At 37.9% G+C, this 22,718-nt stretch overlaps 1 protein-coding gene across 4 annotated transcripts in view; it reads right to left on the bottom strand.

Annotated features, from left to right (window-relative positions):
• The window catches only part of ACACA (acetyl-CoA carboxylase alpha), a 413,948-nt gene that overhangs the window by 266,045 nt on the left and 125,185 nt on the right, over positions 1–22,718 (bottom strand). For 3 of the 4 annotated variants that reach the window (XM_071210521.1, XM_004476381.4, XM_058283203.2), the window contains exons 2-3: positions 19,906–19,952; positions 718–961 (exon numbers count right to left, since the gene is read on the bottom strand). In XM_071210521.1, the coding sequence (XP_071066622.1) occupies positions 718–961; positions 19,906–19,952 (291 nt within the window). The remainder of the gene's footprint in view (positions 1–717; positions 962–19,905; positions 19,953–22,718) is intronic. The other variant, XM_023584057.3, reaches the window with a different exon arrangement.

Below are 22,718 nucleotides of genomic sequence, written 5' to 3'. Positions count from 1 at the left end.
TCAGAATCTGTGGGAATAGGGTTTATGTTTTAAAGGCTCCCCAGGTGATTCTGATATCCAGTGAGAGCCAAGAACCACTGACCCTTCGAGCCAAGAAATGCAAAGCATATGACTAAAGATTATTATCTCATTATCTCACACACTGGTTGTATAATCAAACATAAATAAATAAGAATAGTCCAGTGCTGCTATTTGTTGACATTCTCAATTACATATTGAAACTTGTATTTCTTAAAAAAAAGTAGAGTGCTATAAGAACACTTTGTTCATAACCACAGTTGTTTATTAAGGACTGGTCCTGCTAGAAACAGAATATAACTTAAACATAATGAAGCAGTTATAAGAAAGTTAACTAAAAATTTACCCATCCCTGCAGAATTCCCATGTATCATCAAGACAGTTATAGCAATGTTAATTGCTAATCAACATAGTATAGAAAACTGAAATTCCTCCACCTAATTCTCAAATATTAGAAGACCTAATATAGAGGAGGAACAGGAAAAAGTGAAGAGGGCTATTTAGGAAATACACCACCAAAACCCATACTCCAGGCAAAACACATAATTTCATACTCATTCATCAAAGTTTTAAGTACACTAACATAAGACAGGGTGAAGCATTTCTTGGCTAAAATTATTCTTGTTCCTTTTCAGATCAAAATCAGTCAAACCAATAGGGCAAGCTAAATAAATAAATCTTTAAACTTCTCTCTCTCACCTCATGTGTAAGGCCAAGTCATCCTGGAGGTTGGAGATCCCCAAATCAGAGAGCATATCTGAGCCAACAGAAGCCGGTGACAGAGAGCCCTCCTTCTTCTCTAGTAGGTCTAGTTTTACTGAGTTGCTGATCTCATCCTCTGAATTATCTTCAGACACAGAACCAATTATGAATCGGTTTAGCTCCAAAGGTTTGGATAAGGGAGACGGCTCATCCATTTTTCCTTCAAAATGAGCTCTCAGAGCTATGGAGAAAATGAAGAATAAATGAGCAAAGCAGTTTTTAGTGATAATCTGTATCTAAGGATGGCCAATTCATTTAGGTTATGCCTAATATGCCACAGCTGGTGCTTAGAAGAAGGCAGAGTTTAAGAACTACTTTCACTGGACATTCTATTTCAGAACCTTGTCCACAGGGAGAAAAACTGGGACCTTGGTAAATATGCCTAAAAAATAAAACCAACTCCCTTTTTCCCAACTAAATCTCTCTTAAAAAACTGTAAGCCATTCCTAATCTTTTTAATAATTTGTTGGTATCCAAGAGATAATTATGATTAATGCAGAAACCTTTGTAATAGATGAAGTAGATGTAGTAGACACTTGTTAATATCGGGTTGTAGGTATGGGCAAGGGTTGGGGAGAGTGGTGACTGTTTAAAATTTGGTGTTTAGAATGAACTACATAAATTATTATCTAGTTCCAAACTATACTTTGAGAGGCTATTAATTTCATGTAAGTGAATACCTTTAAAGAAAATTGCAGACGGGTATTTATTTAAAAAAAGAAAAAAATTTTTTCTTTTTACTTGTACTCAAGGATTCTTTTCTTAAATTACATCTTTCAAAATTCACCCCTAAAATGTCTACTTTTGGCTCACCGTGCTGACATCAGTATAGGGAGAAAGTGAAAACACCACCAAATTTAAAATCTGTAACTAAAGTAATAGAGTTATCATGTTAATTAAGTACTATTTCTCTAGATATGGGACCTTACCGGTAAGAATTAGATATTATCAAGCAATAGCAAACTACTTAATAAAGACCAAAACACAGTTCAAAGCCTACAACAACAAGGAAAACCAAAACCATTTTATTTGAAACAATATTCACTCTGTCCTGCTAAAAGTCCATTACATAAACTTCAAAACTACATATCAACTCAGTATTAACAGCGTATTGCCTGACCTATCTTTTCACTGGTTTGATAAGTAAAAGTGAAATCATTTTATTTGAAGCTTAGTAATAGATTTTATATGCTATAAACCACTATAAGGTATAAAGATTGGTAGGGAGGAGTTTTCCTTGACAATAGACAACAATAAAACATCAAGACTTAATTAAAAATGCTTGGGAATCACCAATCTAGAAAATAATTATTTACTGTTAAAAATACACATGCATTATTTCAGTTTATTTTATTTTTTGGTTGTAATGTATGATTCAGAATTATTCATTTACAGAGACAAAATAGTATTTGTAGATGTTAGAAAAGGGGTTCCCAAAATGTGGTTCCTGGACCAGCAGTAACAGCATTAGCATTACCCAAAAACTTGCAAGAAATGCAAATTCTTGGACCCACCCCAGATCAAATGAATCAGGAACTCCAGGATTTGGGCATAGCAATCTGTATTTTAACAAGCTTAAAGGTTTGAGAACAAATGTGCAATGGCTAAAAAAAAAGAATACACATTTCTAAAAATGAGTTGGAGATCACTAAAGCTAACTTTTATTTCTGAAAATAGAATTGAATATAAAAGTATAATGCAACAGAAAAAACTTTACCTCTAAATTTACTACACATTTATCCCTTAGAATATTAGTTTTAAATAAATGAACACAAGAAATGGCTCCAAATTTTTAAAGAGGCTCATTTCCAGAAACTTAAAAAAGAAAATCAAACCATTTGAAATGAAAGAAAAAAGGAAGGAACAAAGGAAGGTAGACTGGGGAAAAGTTCTAACAGTCACCATTCTGAACACCAATAGGTACAGTAGCAAAAAGGCTATTCTTTTCACATTTTAGAGCTACGAATATTCAAATCTAAAAATAATAGTAGATACAAAAAATAAAATCCCATCTCAACTGGAAGTGCCATTATCAACATGGCAATGTTAAGACATCCCCTGGAAAAGTCTTCCCTCACAATAAACCAATAAAAGGCCAAATCCCACTTGCTTGGAACTCTGGTGGACAATGGAAACTGGAGAAGGACTCCACAAACACTGAATAAAAGAAAAAGAAAAAGAATCTCCAAAATCAGGTAGGAGATCTTCATCCCAGATTCACCAGAAGAGACCCCTCAACTTCACTCTCTCCTGTGCAACAAAGGAATTGCACAGAAGCAGCATGGCCTGGGTTCCTCCAGCTGCAGATACAGAACATAGAGCCACTCATAGCAGCAAGTTGAAAACCCACACATATCCAGCCATTAGGGGACTTAAGTTTGCAGAGAACCAAGGCAGAATATAAGCAGCTGAGTAGATAATCCAGTCTCTGTTTGCTGGACCACCCCCACACAAAATGGACCTCTCTGGATTGATCCCATCTGGCTTCCCAGGGCAGGATGCCCCACTGAGGAAGAAAACAGAGACAAAAAATCCTCACAGGAAAAAAAGGGGGGAGGAATTGGAGGGTGACTGAATACCTGTAAGACAGCATAGGTCCTAGAACTGAAAAAAAAGTTAAGGAAAAGCAGGTACTCAGTAAGGGAGAACATTTAAACAAATCATAGGAACTAAAGAGAAAATTCTACACAATAACAAAACGCATCAAGATTCCCAGAGAAAGAAAACAGGAAGCTTTTACCTGCATGTGAAACAATTACACAAAAAGTGCAATCTTAAAAGTTGTATCACATATCCAAGGCAAAAATCAGGTGAAGAGGAGCTGAGACCATCTGAACAGTTAAACATGAGCTACTCTAAAGGTTCAAAATAAGTTAGGCTAAGTGTCAAAAATAACCTTAAAACAAGGTCAATCAACAATAAAACCCTAGGCAAGAGAGAGAGAAACTGACCTTCAGAGTTAACAAATTAAAATAACTTATGCCCAAACATCAGTAAAAAATTACAAGCCATACTAAGAAACAGGAAGATGGGGCTCAGTCAAGGGAGTAAAATTAAAACTTCAGGAGAGGGAAGTAGATGTGGCTCAACCAATAGAGCGTCTGCCTACTATAAAGGAGGTCCAGGACTCGGGACCCAGTGTGGGGTGCCCCCTGCGTAGTGGTGCCCCACGTGAAAGTAGTGTGCCCCGCAAGAAGAGCTGCCCCATGTGAAGAACGCAGCCTACTCAAGAGTCGCGACACACACGCACAGAGCTGACGCAGCAAGATGACACAACAAAAAAAGAGAGACACAGATTCCCAGTGCCACTGGGCAAAAATGCAAGCAGACACAGAAGAACACACAGCGAAAGGACATAATAGAGTGGGCTGGGGGAAAATATTTTGGTTAGTAGTAATTTTTGACAATGCTCTTTAATCATTAGTTTAAAATGTTTAACAGCAATGCAAGGTATTGACGGTAGGGTGAGTCATGAGAGTTCTGTATGATGCTATGTATCTTTGTTTTCTAAGTTCACAACTATTACTATACACTTAGTTTATGTATGCTTATGTGTGAGTGAAATACTTCAATAAATTAAAAAACAAACAAACAAAAAAACAACAAATGAAGAAACAAAAATGATTCTTAGGCCCTAATCCAAACCTACTAAAATAAGAATTTTTCCAGGAAAAATATCAGTATATTCAACAACCAACCTAAGTAAGTTAAAAAAAAAAAGACAACATGTGAGTATAAAGAATAATTTGAAAGTTTAAAAAGAAACATAACAGGAATTATGGGGATGAAAGGTACAATAATGGAAATTTTAAAAATGCTAGAGGGAGTAGACGTGGTTCAAGCAGTTGAGTGCCCACCTCCCACTTGGGAGGTCCTAGGTTTGGTGTCTGGTGCCTCCTGAAAAAAACAAAAAACAAAACAACAAGCAAAACAAATGATAAACCAACTCAGGAGAGCTGTTGTGGCTCAGTGAATGAGCACCAGCTTCCCACTTATGATGTCCCACGTTCAATCCCTGGCCCCCGGTACCTAAAAAAAAAAATGCTAGAGCCCTACAACAGCAGATGTGAATAAGCAGAAGAAAGAATCAGTGAACCAGAAGCGTGGACAAATAAAAATAAAGAGTCAATAGAGAAAAATTTAAAAAAAAGAATTTTAAGAACTGAGCAGTGTCTCAGGGATTTGAATGATAGCATGACACATACAAATTTATGCATCATGGGTATCCTAGAAGACAAAGAAAAAGGGACAGAAAGAATATTTGAGGAAATAATGGTACAAAATTTCCCAACTCTTATGACAGACATAAATATGCATGTCCAAGAAGTAAAATGTACTCCAAACAGTATAAATCCTAATAGGCTTACCCCAAGATACAGACTAATCAGAATGTCAAAAGCCAAAGATAACAAAAGAATTTTGAAAGCAGTAAGAGAAAAGTGATTCACCACGTGCAAGAGATCCCTCAAAAAGACTAAATGCTGATTTCTCATCAGAGACCATGGAGGTGAGAAGGCAGTGGCATGATATATTTAAGATACTGAAAGAGAAAAACTGTCAGCCCCAAATTTTTTAACTGGCAACAGTTTCTTCAAAAATGAGGAAGAGTTTAAAACAGTCACAGATGAACAGAGAGAACTTGTCAACAAAAGACCTGCCCTACAAAAATCACTAAATAGAGTTCTGCAGGTTGAAAGGAAAAGTCAAGAGAGAGTAGCAGGAAGCAGATGTGGTTCAACTGATAGAGCATCTGTCTACCATATAGGAGGTCCAGGGTTCAAACCCAGGGCCTCCTGGCCTGTGTGGTGAGCTGGCCCATGCACAGTGCTGCTGCATGTCAGGAGTGCCATGCCACACGGGGGTATCCCCTGCGTAGGGGAGCCCCACACACAAGGGATGCTCCCTGCAAGGAGAGCTGCCCCAGGCAAAAAAAGTGCAGCCTGCCCAGGAGTGGCACTGCACACATGGACAGCTGACGCAGCAAGATGATGCAACAAAGAGACACAGGTTCCTCGTGCCACCAAGAATGGAAACAGACACACAGCATGGAATGGAAGAAGAACACACAGCAAGTGGACACACAGAGCAGACAATAGGGGGGAGGTAAGAGAAATAAATAAAATAAATCTTTGAAAAAAAAAGAGAAAGTAGCTTGGAGTAATATAAAGAAATGAAGGTTTTCAATAAGGGCTAATAAAAGAGTAAGTGTAAAACCCAATAGTACTGTATCCTCAACATTACAACTCTATTCTTTAATTCCTGTAAGAGTCAGAATACATTTGAACAAGAACAGGTCATATTTCCTGATAATGGACATGAAAATATAAAGAGGTCATATGGAGCAAAGACAACATAAAGAGAAGAAACAGATATGGGAGCAGAAAACATATATGCTACGGAAGTTAAGTTGGTATCTTTTCAAAGTACTATATTACAGACGTGGGTTGTATAAAACAATCTCAGAGTAACCACAAGGAAAATATTTTAAAAATACCCAGAAAAAGAAATGAGAAAGGGATCAGTCAAACATATCACAAAACATCAGCTATACAGAAAAGGAGGCGGCAATAAAGGAAAAGAGACACACACACACAAAAGACCAATAAAAACCAAAGGAGGAAGCGTGGCTCAAGTGATAGAGCTTCCGCCTACCTTATGGGAGGACCTGGGTTCGATCTCTGGGGCCTCCTGGTGAAAAAGAAGAGAAAGCGTGCCTGAGCAGCAAGCCAGTGTCCACACAAGTGCCTGCGTGATGAGCCAGTGCCTGCATGAGTGCCTGCACAGGTGCCTGCTCAAGTGCCCATGTGGTAAGCCAGTGCCCCATGCAAGTGAGTCACGTAGTAAGATGATGATGCATCAAAAGAGAAACAAGGGGAGACTCAAGGTGAAGCACAGCAGAAACCAGGAACTGGGGTGGTACAGTTGACAGGGAACCTCTCTCCCCATCAGAGGTCTCCAGGATCAAATCCTGGTAATTCCTAGAGGAGAAAAAATGAGAAGAGAAGAAAACACAGATAGCAAAAACAGCAGGTTGGAAGGAGGAGAAGGGGGGATAAATAAATAAATAAATCTTTTTTAAAAACAACGAAAAAACAAAGGACACCCATATATTTTCAATGTAACATTTATGTCATCTAAAGCTGATTTAAAAAAATTTTTTTTAAATTTTTTTAAAACCACAAAGGGAAAAATGGCTGAAGTACTGTCTTTACAGTGACTGAATGTTAATGGATTAAAAGCACAATCAAGACTCAGATTGGTAGAAGGGAGAGAAAAGCACAATGCAACTATATGTGGTTTACAAGAGACTCACCTTAGACCCAAAGACACAATTAGATTGAAAGTGAAATGATGGAAAAAGATATTTTCATGCAAAGAGTATCCAAAGAGAACTAGAATAGCTATTCTAATAATGGACTAAATTGAGTTAAAGTCAAAAGCTGTTACAAGAGAGAAAGAAGGGCAATCCACCAAGAAGAAACAACAATCATAAATATTATGCACCTAACCACAGCTCCCCAAAATACATAAAGCAAACACTGGCAAAACTGAAGGGAGAAATAGACATCTTTCCAATAATAGTTGGAGACTTCAATACATCACCCTCATCAATAGATAAAACATCTGAACAGAAGATCAATAAGGAAAAAGAACTTAAATAATATGATAAATAAACTAGACCTAAAAGAAATACATAGAACATGCCCACCAAAACAACAGGATACATATTCTTCTCAAGTGCAAATGGATTGTTCTTCAGGATAGACAAAATGCTGGGTCGCAAAACAAGTTTTAATAAATTTTAAAAGATTGAAATTATACAAAGCATTTTCTCTGATCATAATGGAATGAATCTGGAAATTAATAAAAGAGAATTAGAAAATCCACAAATAAATGGCAGTTAACACTTAAACAGTGGGTCAAAGAAGAAATTACAAGGAATTTCTTATAAATTACAAGGTAAATATCTCTAGGTCAGGGGTTCTTAATGGTAAATATCTCTAGGTCAGGGGTTCTTAACAAGGGGTCCGTGAGTTTGAATTGAAATTCAAAAAAATATTATTCTGTGGGGATGTGATGTGGGTGCAATATATTAAATAATGCACAGTATAGTGTGGACTTAGTAAGGGGTCTGTGGTTTCCACCTGACTGCCAAAGGGGTCTGTGAAACAAAAAAAGTTAATAGCACCTGTTCTAGACTAATGAAAATGAGAACAGAACATATCAAAACTTATAGGATACAGAGAAGACAGTGCTATGAGAGAAATTTATAGCCCTTAACACTTGTATCAAAAAAGAAGGGGGAGCAGGTGTAGCTCAGTGGTTTGAGTGCCTGCTTCCCATATATGAGGTCCCAGGTTAAATCCCTGGTACCGCCTTTAAAAAAAGGAAGAAGAAGAAAGAAGACGGAGGGAGGGAAGGAGGGAAGGAAGGAGGGAGGGAGGGAGGAAGAAAGGAGAAGAAGCAGAAGCAGAAGAAGCTAAAATCTACAAAGACCTAATTGCATACCTGGAAGAACCAGAAAATGAACAGCAAACTAAACCCAAAGCAAGCAAAATGAAAGAAAGATAGATTAGAGCAGAAATAAAAGAAATAGAGAAAAACAAAAGAAAACATTAACAAAACCATAAGCTGGTTCTATGAAAGGATTGATAAAATTGACAAACCCTTAGCTAGACTGACAAAGACAAAAAGAGAGATGAATTCAATAAGTTAAATCAGAAATGAGAGGGGGACATTGCTACTGATTCCACAGAAATAAAAAGGATCATAACACAGTACTATTAACAACTGTTATGCCAACAAATTAGACAACTTATTAAATAGATGAAATGGAAAAATTCCTAGAACCAAACAACCTAAACAACTCTACAAGGAATAGAACATTTCACCAGGCCAATTACAAGTTAAAAAATTGAATCAGTCATCAAAAACTTCCTCATAAAACAAACAAACAAACAAAAACAAAAAAAACTTCCCAAAAAATAAAAGCTCAGGACCAGATGGCTTCACAGATGAATTCTACAAAACATTTCAAGAAAAATAAACACTACTCCTGTTCAAACTCTTCCAAAAAATTAAGCAAGAAGGAACACTACCTAACTCACTCTATGAGGCCAACATCACTCTAACACCAAAGCTAGATAAAGATGCTACAAGAAAAGAAAATTACAGAACAATTTCTCTTATGAATATAAATGCAAAAACCTTGAACAAAATACTAGCAAACAGACACTAACAGCACTTAAAAAGAATTATGTACCATGATCAAGTGGGTTTTATCCCAGATATGCAAAGGTGCTTCAATGTAAGAAAACCAATTAATGTAATAGACCACATTAACAAAACAAACAGGAAAACCAGATAGTCCCAAATGAAGCTGAAAAGACATTTGACAAAATCCAGCATCCTTTCCTCATAAAAATGCTTAGAAAAATAGGAAAAGAAGGAAACTTTCTCAACATAGTAAAGGCATATATGAAAAACTCACTGCTAACATCAGACTCAATGGAAAGAGTGAAAGCTTTCCCCCTAAAATCAGGAACAAGACAAGGATGCCCACCATCACCGCTTTATTCAATATTGTACTGGAAGTTCTAGCTAAAGCAGTTAGGCCAGAAAAAGAAATAAAAGCATCCAAATTGGAAAGGAAGAAGTAAAACTTTCACTGTTTGCAGATGACATGATCCTATACATAAAAAGTCCCAAAAAATCTATAAAAAGGCGAGTAGAGCTACTAAACGAATTCAGCAAAGAGGCAGGTATAAAATCAACACACAAAAATCAGTAGTTTTTCCATACACTATTAATGATCAATCTGTGGAGGAAATTTTTAAATTCCATTTACAACAGCAACTAAAGGAATCAAATATCTAGGAAAAATTTAACCAAAAATGTAAAAGATTTGTACACAGAAAACTACAAAACTTTGCTAAAAGAAACCAATGAAGATCTAAATAAATGGAATTTCATTCCATGCTCACGGACTGGAAGATTAATATCATTAAGATGTCAATTTTAACTAAAATGATTGTCAAATTCAATGCAATTCGAATCCAAATTCCAAAAGCCTACTTTGCAAAAATGGAAAAAACAATTATCAAATTTATTTGGAAGTATAAGGAGCCCCATATAGCCAAAACCATCTTGAAAAAGAAGAACGAAGTTGGAGGACTTTCACTTCCTGACTTTAAAGTCTATTACAAAGCTATGGTGGTCAAAACAGCCTAATAGGCACAAGGATAGATATACAGACCAATGGAATTTAAATGAGAGTTTAAAAATAGAACCTTACACCTACAGCCAATTGAGTTTTGATAAGGCTGGCAAGTCCTCTCAATTGGGAAAGCATAGTCTCTTCAACAAATTGGTGCTAGAAGAACTGGATATCCATATGCAAAAGGATGAATGATAGGAAGTGGGATTGAGCCAATAGATAGGACGTCCGCCTACCACATGGGAGGTCCAAGGTTCAAACCCAGGGCCTCCTGACCCATGTGATGAACTGGCCCACATGCAGTGCTGATGCACGCAAGGAATGCCATGCCACGCAGGGGGTGTCCCCCGTGTAGGGGAGCCCCATGTGCAAGGAGTGTGCCCTGTAAGGAGAGCCACCCCATGCGATTAAAGTGCAGGCTGCCCAGGAATGGCACCACACACATAGAGAGCTGACACAGCAAGATGACACAACAAAAAGAGACACGGTTTCCTGGTGCCACTGACAAGAATCCAAGCGGACACACAGTGAATGGACACAGAGAGCAGACAACAGGGGGCGGGGGAGGAGAGAGAAATAAATTTTAAAAATTTTTTAAAAAGAATGAATGACAATCCCTATCTCACACCATACACAAAAATTAAATCAAAATGGATGAAAGATTTAGATGTAAGAACCAAGACTATAAAACAAAAGACCCGAATAAACGTTTCTCCAAAGAGTATATACAAATGGCTGAAAACACAAGAAAAGACGTACAACATCATTAGCTATTAGGGAACTGCACATCAAAACCACAATGAGAGGGAAGAGGATGTGGCTCAAGCAACTGAGCTCCTGCTGACCACATGGGAGGTCCTAGGTTTGGTTCCATTGCCTCCTGGAAAAGATCAGCAAGACAGCAAGCTGACACAACAAAATGATGCAGCAAAGAGATACAAAGAGGAAAGACAATGAGAGAAACAACAAAGCAGGGACTGAGGTGGCTCAAGCAATGAGTACCTCTCTCCCACATGGAAGGTCCCAGTTTTGGTTCCCAGTGCCTCCTAAAGAGAAGACATACAGACTCAGAGAGCACACAGCAAATGGACACAGAGAGCATGACAGCAAGCTCAAACAATGGCAGGGGGGTAATAAATAAAAAATAAAAATGAAATGAGAAACATTTCATACCCACTAGAATAGCTACTACTTAAAAACAAAGGAAGTGGATTTGACACAATGGATAGGGCATCCACCTACCACATGGGAGGTCCAAGGTTCAAACCCAGGGCCTCCAGACCCATGTGATGAGCTGGCCCACACACAGAACTGATGCACACAAGGAGTGCCGTGCCATGCAGGGGTGCCCCCCTGTAGGGGAGCCCCACATGCAAGAAGTGCGCCCCATAAGGAGAGCTGCCCAGTGTGAAAAAAGTGCAGCCTGCCCAGGAATGGCGCCGCACACACAGAGAGCTGATGCAGCAAGATGACGCAACGAAACGCAACACAGATTCTGGGTGCCACTGACAAGAATACAAACAGACACAGAACAGATCGCAAATGGACACAGAGTGCAGACAACTGGGGGGGGGTGGAGCTCGGGGAAGGGGAGAGAAATTTTTTTTAAAAAGTGTTAAAAGAAAAAATTAAAAAAAAATAAACCAAACAAAACAACAACAACAACAAAAAAACCCAGAAAATTGCCAATATTGGAGAGGATGTCAAGAAACAGAAATACTCATTCATTGTCATGAAATTGTAAAATGGTGCAGTTGCTGTGGAAAACAGTTTGTCAGTTCTTCAGAAACCTAAGAATAAAATTACCATATAACCCAGCAATCCCCCCAAAATTGAAAGCAGGGACTCGAACAGATATTTGCATACCAATGTTCAGAGGGGCATTATTCACAATTGCCAAAAGATGGAAGCAATCCAAGTGTGTCCAACTGATGAATGGATAATCAAAATGTGGTAAATAGATACAATGAGATATTATTCAGCATTAAAAATAAATGAAGTTGAGGACGGAGCCAAGATGGCAACAGAGTAAGGAGCTCCTGGAGACAGCTCCTGAAACAGGGCAGTTGGTGGTCACCCAGAGCTACCTAAAGCACCTTTTGGAGGACCCAAGAGACCAGAGGAGTATCCTGCAACATCCTTGATGGTGTGGAAGAAGGAGACTACCCATCTGCACAGAGGTATTGTGAGTAGAGCACTCTACGCCGCGGAGGTTGGTGCCCGGGGCATGCAAGCCACCTTGGGAACTGTTCCATGGTTGGAATTGAAGTTTCATCTCCCCTAATAAAAACGGAAGGAAAACACGGTGTGGCACCGACTTCAGCTACTGATTAGTGGATTCGTCGGGCTGAAGTAGAATCCTAGGAACAACTAAACTTTGAGCCTGTCCAGGTCAGAGGGAAGCCGGTGACTGCCATCCTGTCTCCACCCCGGGCACGAGGGGAAGCGGCGCTGACTGAAAATCATACTGCTTGTAAGGACCGGCTTCTTTCCACCGGGCTGGATTGCAGGTCTAGCCTAAACCCCAGCCCCACCTCCAGCATGGAGGAAGCTGGGGGGACCTGAACCACCTCTCTGGGAAGCTGTAAGCCCCACCGCAGAGGCTGGTGCCCATTCTAATCTAGGGGCACAAGTCACCTCAGGAGCTATACTGTGGCTGGAGCTGGAAGCTCCATTTCCCACAAATAGTGGAGGAAGAGACAGATGTTCAGTGACCTCAGCTACTGATTAGTGGACTCAGCTGGCTAAAGTATAATCCTAGAGCCAGCTAGGATTTGAGCATGTCCAAGTGGGAAAGAGTCTGGTAGGTGCCATCTTGACTCTGCCCCTGGCATGAGGGGGAGCCTGGCTGACTGAAATCCAGTGAAGTTAGGGACCGGCTTCTTTCTACCAACATCAGACTGCAGCTCTAGCCTAGGCTCCAGCCCCACCTCCAGCAGAGAGGTAGCTGGTGGGACCTGAGCCAGACTCTCCAGGCAACTGCAAGTGCTCTCTGCTGGCAGAGGTTGAATAGTCAGACACCCGGGGCTGTATCCCCACACCCCAAAAGAACAGGAGAGGAGCTGGGTATCCTCAGCCTTTCCGGGCAATGGCAGGAGTTTTCAGCCCACACACAGCATTTGTTGAGTGCCTTTGAGCCTATCTCCACCTCTGTCCCCTCATAGGATAGGAGGGTGCTGGTGTTGCCTCAACCTCTCAGGGAAACAGTTTTGGGCTGCACAAGTCTGACTGTTGGGCACCTGTGGCTCCTTCTCCATCCCAATAGGACAGGAGACAGACTGTGTTTGCACAGCCTCTTTGGGTAACTGCAGGTGCTTTTGGCCCACACAGCCTGGTGGGTACTTGTGTATGCACCCTCAGCCCCCAATAGGAAAGAAGGGGGCTGATCTTTTCACAGCCTTTTTGGGCAACAGCAGACCTTCAGCCTGCATGGACTGGACGATTGGATGCCTATGAATCCACCCCTACCCCCAAGAGGATAAGAGGGTTTTGGTGTCTCCACAGCCTCTCTGGACAATGAGGAGAAGGGTGGGAGAAACTTCATCAATTCCTGGGGCAACATGGGCAGCTTCAGCCTCCATAGCTTACAGAATCAACTACATCCTTGGCTTCTACTACACAACCAGCAAGGGAGAAAAGATAAGAAATCCCTAAACTAAAGGGAGAAACTGCACCCAGAATAAATACTCTAGCAAGCCAGGTGCAGAAACACCAACAAAAAATTACAATCCATATCAAGAAACAGGAAGAGATAGCCCAATTAAAGGAACAAGATAAGCCTACAGATGACATAAAGGAGTTGAGACAACTAATCTTAAATGTTCAAACACATCTCCTTAATAAATTCAATGAGATGGCTAAAGAGATTAAGGATATTGAGACATTGGATGAGCACAAAGAAGAGTTTGAAAGCATACAGAGAAAAATAGCAGACCTTATGGGAATGAAAGGTGCAATAAATGAAATTAAAAATACATGGGAGGCATATGGGAATGAAAGGTGTAATAAATGAAATTAAAAATACACGGGAGGCATATAACAGCAGATTTGAGGAAGCAAAAGAAAGGATCGGTGAGCTCGAAGACATGGCCTCCAAAAGTGAACAAACAAAAGAACAGATGAAGAAAAGAATGGGAAAAATTGAGCAGGGTCTCAGGGAACTAAATGACAGCAAGAGACATGCAAACATACGTGTTATGGTATCCCAGAAGAAGAAAAGGGAAAAGGGGCAGAAAGAATATATGAAGAAATAATGGTGGAAAATTTCCCAACTCCAGTGAAGGACATAGATATCCATGTCCAACAATCACTATGGACTCCCATCCGAATAAATCCAAATAGACCAACTCTGAGACACATACAATCAGAATGTCAAATGTCAGAGACAAAGAGAGAATTCTGAGAGCAGCAAGAGAGAAGCAATGCATAACATATATGGGATACCCAATAAGATTAAATGCCAATTTCTCATCAGAAACCATGGAGGCAAGAAGGCAGTGGTATGACATATTTAAGATACTGCAGGAGAAAAACTGCCAGCCAAGGATTTTATACCCAGCAAGATTATCTTTTAAAAATGAGGGTGAGATTAGAATATTTACAGATAAACAGAAACTAAGAGAGTTTATAACAAAAAGACCAGCTTTGCAAGAAATACTAAAGGGAGTGTTACAACCTGGAAAGAAAAGACAGGAGAGAGAGGCCTGGAAGAGAGTCTAGAAATGACAACTGTATCAGTAAGAGTAACTAAAAGTGTCAAATATAAAATGCAAAGATCAAAATGGATGAAATAAGAACTGCCTTTACAGTAATAACATTGAATGTTAATGGATTAAACTTCCCAGTCAAAAGACAAAGACTGGCAGAATGGATAAGAAAATATAAGCCATCTATATGTTGTCTGCAAGAAACTCACCTTAGACCCAAGGATACCAGTAAATTGAAAGTGAAAGGTTTGAAAAGGATATTCAACACATGCAGTAACCAAAAAAAAAAGCTGGGATAGCTATACTTGTATCAGATGACACAGACTTTAAAAGCAAAACTGTTATTAGAGACAAGGAAGGACATTACATATTAATAAAAGGGATGATTCGCCAGGAAGAAATAACAATCATAAATATATATGCACTAACCAGGATGCCCCAAGATACATGAGGTAAAAACTGGCAAAACTGAAGGGAGAAATAGATATCTCTACAATAATAGTTGGAGACTTCAATACACCACTCTCAGCATTGGACAGAATGTCTGGGCAGAAGATCAATGAAGAAACTGAGAGTTTGAATAATATGATAAATGGACTAAACCTAATAGAAATATACAGAACACTGCACCCCAAAACAGCAGGATATACATTCTTTTCAAGTGCTCATGGATCATTCTCCAGGATAAAACATATGTTGGGACACAAAGCAGATCTCAATAAATTCAACAAAATTGAAATTATACAAAGCACTTTCTCTGATCATAATGGAGTAAAGCTGGAAATCAACAAGTGGCAAATAAAGGGAAAACTCACATATATATGGAGATTGAACAATGCACTCTTACATAATCAGTGGGTCAAAGAAGAAATTTCGAGAGAAATCAATAAATATCTTGAGACAAATGGCAATGAGAATACAACATATCAGAACCTATGGGATGCTGCAATGGCAGTGTTAAGATGAAAATTTATAGCCCTCAATGCTTACATTAAAAAAGAAGAGCTAAAATCAGTGACCTAACTACAAAGCTGGAGGAACTAGAAAAAGAACAGCAAACTAATTGTAAAGCAAGTAGAAGGAATGAAATAACAAAGATCAGAGCAGAAATAAATGAAATGGAGAACAAAAAACAATAGAGAAAATTAACAAAACCAAAAGTTGGTTCTTTGAGAAGACTAACAAAATCGACAAACCCTTAGCTAGACTGACTAAGAAAAAGAGAGAGAAGATGCAAATAAATGAAATAAAAAAATGAAAAAGGGAACCTTACTACTGACCCCATGGAAATAAGGGAGATCATAAGAGGATACTATGAACAACTTTATGCTAAAAACTAGACAATGTAGATGAAACGGAAAACTTCTTAGGAATGTACAAACAACCTACCCTGACACTAGAAGAAATAGAAGACCTCAACAAACCAATCACAAGTAAAGAGATTGAAACAGTCATCAAACAGCTCCACAAAATGAAAAGTCCAGGACCAGACGGTTTCACAGTTCTACCAAGCATTCAAAGAAGATTTAATACCAATCTTACTCAAGCTCTTCCAAAAAAATTCAACAAGAAGGAACACTAACAAACACATCCTATGAAGCCAATGTCATCCTAATACCAAAACCAGATAAAGATATTACAAAAAAAGAAAATTACAGACCCATTTCTCTAATGAATACAGATGCAAAAATCCTCAATAAAATACTTGTTAATCCAATCCAAGAACACATTAAAAGAATTATCCATCATGATCAAGTGGGTTTAATACCAGGCATGCAAGGCTGGTTCAACACAAGAAAATCAATCAGCATAATACACTACATTAATAAACCAAAGAAGAACAATCATATGATCTTATCAACTAACGCAGAAAAGGCATTTGACAAAATACAGCATCCTTTCTTGATAAAAATACTACAAAAAACAGGAATTGAGGGAATTTTTCTCAACATGATAAAGGCCATATATGAAAAACCCACAGCTAATATTGTACTCAACTAAAAGCTTTCCTGTTGAGATCAGGGACAAGAAAGGATGCCCACTGTCACCACTGTTGTTCAATATAGTGCTAGAGGTTCTAGCTAGAACAATCAGACAAGAAAAAGAAATAAAATGAATCCAAATTGGAAAGGAAGAATTAAAACTTTCACTATTCGCAGATGATATGATTGTATATCTAGAAAATCCCAAAAAATCTACAACAAAGCTGCTAGAGCTAATGAATGATTAGGTCTATGTCAGGATATAAGATTAATACACAAAAATCAGTGATGTTTCTATACACTAATAATGCACAATCTGAGGAGAAGTCAAGAAAAAAAAATTCCATTTACAATAGCAATTTAAAGAATCAAATATTTAGGGATAAACTTAATCAAGGATACAAAGCACTTATATTCAGAAAACTATGATGCATTGCTAAAAGAAATTTAAAAAGATCTAAATAATTGGAAGAATATTCCATGCTCATGGATTGGAAGACTAAATATCATTAAGATGTCAATTCTACTCAAATTGATATACAGATTCAATGCAATACCAATAAAAATTCTACCAGCATTTTATAAGCAAATGGAAAACATAATTATCAAATTTATCTGGAAGGGTAAGAGGTCCTGAATAGCCAGAAACATCTTAAAAATGAAAAGTGAAGTTGGAGGACCCTCACTTCCAGACTTTAAATCATATTACCAAGCTACAGTGGTAAAAACAGCATGGTATTGGCATACAGATAAACACATAGACCAATTGAATTGATGGTTCAGAAACAGACCCTCACATCTACAACCAAGTGATTTTTGACAAGCCTGTCAAGCCTTCCTAGTTGGGGCAGAACAGTTTCTTCAACAAATGGTGTTGGGAGAACTGGATATCCATAGCCAAAAGAAAGAAAGAAGACCCCTACCTCACACCTTATACAAAAATTAACTCAAAATGGATCAAGGACCTAAATATAAAAGGAAGTACAATAAAGCTCCTAGAAGAAAATGTAGGGAAACATCTTCAAGACCTGGTGGTAGGTAGTAGATTCTTAAACCTTACACCAAAAGCACGAGCAACAAAAGAAAACATGGATAAATGAGACCTCCTCAAACTTCAACATTTCTGTGATTCAAAGGACTTCATCAAGAAGGTAAAAAGGCAGCCCAGTCGATGGGAGAAAATATTTGGAAACCCCTTATCCAGTAAGAGTTTGATTTCCATTCTATATAAAGAGATCATACAACAACAGTAAAAGAGCAGGCAATCCAATTTAAAAATGGGCAAAAGATTTAAATGACATTTCTCCAAATAGGAAACACAAATGGCCAAAAAGCACCTGAAAAAATGTTCCATATCACTAGCTATTAAGGAAATGCAAATTAAAACAATGAGATATCATCTACTACCACATAGAATGGCCATTATTAAAAAAACAAACAACAATAAGTGCTGGAGAGGATATGGAGAAATAGGAACACTCTTTCACTGTTGGTGGGAGTGTAAAATGGTGCAGGCTCTGTGGAAGAGAGTTTGGTGGTTCCTTAGGAAGCTAAATTTTGAACTGCCATACTATCCAGCAATTCCTCTACTAGGAATATATACAGAAGAACTAAAAACTATGACACAAACAGACATCACACACCAATGTTCATAGCAGCATTGTTCACAATTGCCAAAAGATGGAAAAAACCCAAGTGTCCATCCACCAACAAATGGATAAATAAAATGTGGTATATACATATGATGGAATACTATGCTGCATTAAGAAGAAATGAAATTGGGACATATGTGATAACATGGATGAGTCTTGAAGACTTTATACTAAGTGAAGTAAGCCAGACACAAAAGGACAAATATTGTATGGTCTCATTAATATGAACTAAATACAAATAATAAACACATGGAATTAGAACCTAGAGTATAAGTTATAAGGAGATAGGGGAGGGTTGAGAAGAACTATGGATGCTTAATGCATGTAGAAGTTTTAATTAACTTGACTGTCAAAGTGTGGAGATGGATAGAATTGACAGTAACATATTATAGTGAGTAACAACTAGTTTATAGATGGGATTATGACTGAAAAAGGTAGTGTGGGGAAGTAAATGTCAATAGAAAGAAAGCTAAAGAATTATCTAGGGACTGAATAACACAGTGAACCCAGAGGAGGTTGAGAATTGTACAAATCCAAGACAGTCCTTCTGTTAGCTAGAGCAGATGCACATCACTATTGCAGGGTGATGGGAATATGGAGAAACATGGGAAAACTACAACTGGTGTGACCTATAGACTGTGGTTAACAGCAATTCTATAATATTCTTGCATTAATGCCAAGCTATACTGTGTTGATAATGGAGGTGTATGGAAAAAGTGTGCCAAATGTATGCTATGGACCATGATTGGTGGTAATAGTCTGATGATATTATCTCATAATCTGTAACAAATGTTCCACTAGGGTATGGAGTTGTATGGGAAATCTACACATCTGTACGATTGTTTTGCAAGTTCATAATATCTGTAACAAAAATACATAAAAAAATAGTATGGGTTGGGAGAAAAATACACCAAATGTAAGATAAGGAATATTGTTGGTAGTAATATTTTGACAATGCTCTTGTATAGTTTGTAATAAATGTTTCACACCAATGCAAAGAGTTGGTGGAGGGGTGATATATGAGTCCCCTGTGTGATGTTATGTATGTTTATTTTGTAAGTTCACAATCTTTACTATACACTTATTGTTTACGTGTGTTCATGTATAAATATATACTTCAATAAAAATTTAAAAAATTTAAAAATAAATGAAGTGCCGATTCATGCAGCAACATGGATGAACTTTGAAGACATTTTGTTGAGTACAATAAGCCAGACACAAAAGGACAAACTCAACTGAACAGTATTTTCAGACAAGTGTCAGAGAACAACCAGAAAAGGGAGATCATGTATGGAAAATGACTGAGTAGCTATCCAAACACTCTAGAAGCAGTTCCACAGCCTGTCCTATTTCTATTGATTCCTGTCTTCATGAATTAAAGAGAGAAGGTGGTGAACACCACCATTTTCAGTCTCCTTGTTTTCAGGTTAGCTACTCCAAATTTTCCTATACTCTTTTGTGGAAGGCAACTTTTAACATAAAACCCTATAGTTCATTATTTTATTTAGCGCATGAACATAAAATTTTTACCAAACTGTAAATATGAAGGAACATTGTTTGTAACTGACCTCTTATAATTCTTACTGCGTGAGCAGATATCCACCTCCAAAAAGAACTAAAGAGAAAAACAGAGAAAAAGATTTGAAGGATTTTGTTTTGTTTTGTTTTTTTAAGAAACCTGAATTTTATCAATTCCTGTCTTGCTTAACATAGTACAAAATTAATAATACTTAAAGTATCATTTTCTGATCAAATCTGTTATTTTAACTTGAAGCAGAAAATCCAGTTATTTGTTCAAATCAAAAGCATTACACACTCAAAAACTATTATTCATGAAAGCATTAAACAAGCTTACCATTTCACAAAGTGCCTTTTCCAATTTTATACTTCAGTGAATACATTCCAACACTGTGATTTCCAATATTTCACCAAAAAGGTGTGATGGTTAGGCTAATTTGTCAATTCATGCCCAGTTGTTTGGTCAAGCAAGCACTGGGCTAAATGGAATACAAGGACATTTACAACTAAGGACACCAATGACTTTACTGCATAGATAGCTGATTACATCTACATCAATCAGGGAAATTGCCGTCAGTAATGGCTTTATCCAATCAGCTGAATGCCTTAAAAGGGGAAGCGATTTCAGCATTCAAAATTTTCCAACTCCTCTTCCGACAGCCAGCGTCTCTTGGAAACTCATCAAGGACACTCATTGACTTTCATAGGAGCCCCTGGTTTGCAGCCTGCCTGCGGAACCTGGACTTGTATATCCCCACAGTCACATGACAGACTCATAACATCTCAAACTCTTGAAAGATATTGCCTTTGACTCTGTTTCCCTGTGTTCACCCCAGCAGGCAAAGAACCATGGCCAGCTAAAGTGCTTGCTGAGGGTAATGGGAACATGGAATGGGTAGTGGAAGAAGATGGTGATAAATATGAACTTCAAGCACGTGACCAGTTACAGAAATGAGGACTGTAAGTCATGAATCTTTCTTGTTTTGCTATGAGTATGTACACAAAACAAATTTCTTTGTTTTCTTCCCCAACCTTTCCCCCCCCTATCATATGACAAGCTGTATTAGTGTCATGTCACAATATTTAAGGATGTCAAGTTTAAGAGTGAATATTACCCATGGACTTGCATCCTATTATGTAGGGAATTAATGCATTTCCGGTTGTACATAGGAGAGCTGAACACTGTTAGGCAGAAATGTGTGTATGTGTGTGTGTGTGTATATATATATATATATATTTTTTTTTTTTTTTGCATGTCTGTTACTGTTTTTACTTAGAGACTAAGTATATTTTAAGATAATGTGTATGGATGCCAAGTTGACAAGGGGTGGACTGTGATGGTTAGCCTAATGTGTCAACTCAGCCAGGTAACTATGCCCAGTTGTTTGTTTGGTCAAGCAAGCACTGGGTTAACTGTTAATACAAGGACATTTACGGACTTTAGTCGCCAGTGACTTTACTGCATAGATAGGTGATTACATCTACATCAATCAGGGAGATTGCCATCACCTATGAGTGACACTTAAAAGGGGAAGTGATTTCAGCATTGAGAGAATTTCCCAGCTCCTCTTTGTACAACCAACGTCTCCCAGAAACTCATCAAAGACCTTCACTGGACTTCTATCAGAGCCCTGGACTATAGCCTCCCTGTGGTACTTGAACTTGTGCATCCTAACAGTCACGTGAGAGATTCTTATAAAATCGCATACTATGGACAGATATCCTGTTGATTCTGTTTTCCTAGAGAACCCTGACTAACAGAGGAGGCAATGGGGCAGAGAAAACCACTAGATTCTCTACAACTCAGTAAGGCTCTGATTGTGTTTCCAAGTGGCTGAAACAGCAAAAAGCCAGAGAGAGAACAGAGATACCATTATACTAAGCTCTCAACCTCCAAGGGACCAAGAAACTCCCAGCCTCTAGCTACTCCCCAAGTCCTGGGTTTCTTTCTGAACCCCAAATTATTAATGTAGTCAGGGTACAAATTCTCTACTTTTTACATAAGAATTATCTGTGGAGCTTTTTAAAAGTATACATATCTAAACTCTACCCCAGATTTACTGAATCAAAATCACTGCTAGGGGTCTAGGGATATGAATTTTGTTTAGTTCCATAATTGATTGCACTGATGCAAATCCAGGTTTTAGGGTAGAGAACAATAACAACAACAACAACAACAACAACAAAAAATGGAAAAGAACCTATTACACAGATAGGGAAATCCAGAACTTCTAAGAGAGGACCCCCTCCATATGACAGGGGTCAGGATTGGGAGAAAATATAATCTGGAGGCATGTTAATTGGGTAATTATGATTTATCCAATTATGTAGTCTGCACTAGTACTGTTCCCTACAATAGTGGTTTAGGGAAGGGAGTAAGAAGACACAGGGAAAAGAAACTAGTTTGGATCAGATGTAAACAAAGGTATAATGCATCTGGAGTCAAAACCTAAGACCTAAGACCATACTCTGACTCTGCCAAGTACTGGCAGTGCAAACTTGGACAAATAATTTAATGACTCTGAGCCTGCTCATCTAATAGGTGTAAACAAAAGATAATACACTGTTTTTCAAACTATGGATTACCATGCAGTAGTATATTAGGAAATCAATCTAGTGATTTACAACCAATATATTTTTAAATAAAATAGAATAGAAAACATTATTTTATAAGAATATTGTTTTGTAAAAATTTTTTTGTTATATGTAGGTCCTAATGTAAATGACCTCTAATTGTGAGTTGTGGTAAAAAAAAAAAAAAAAAAAAAAGTCCAAAAGAAAGTGAAAAGACAATCTGTAAAATGGAAGAAAATTAGTTGCAAATCACATATCTGATAATGGTTCAATATTCAGAATATACAAA

The sequence above is a fragment of the Dasypus novemcinctus genome, chromosome 21 (genome assembly GCF_030445035.2).
Source record: "Dasypus novemcinctus isolate mDasNov1 chromosome 21, mDasNov1.1.hap2, whole genome shotgun sequence".
In the NCBI taxonomy this organism is placed as follows: Eukaryota; Metazoa; Chordata; class Mammalia; order Cingulata; family Dasypodidae; genus Dasypus; species Dasypus novemcinctus.
Note: the sequence above shows the minus strand (reverse complement) of the source record. Positions and strands in the feature narration are given on the sequence as shown.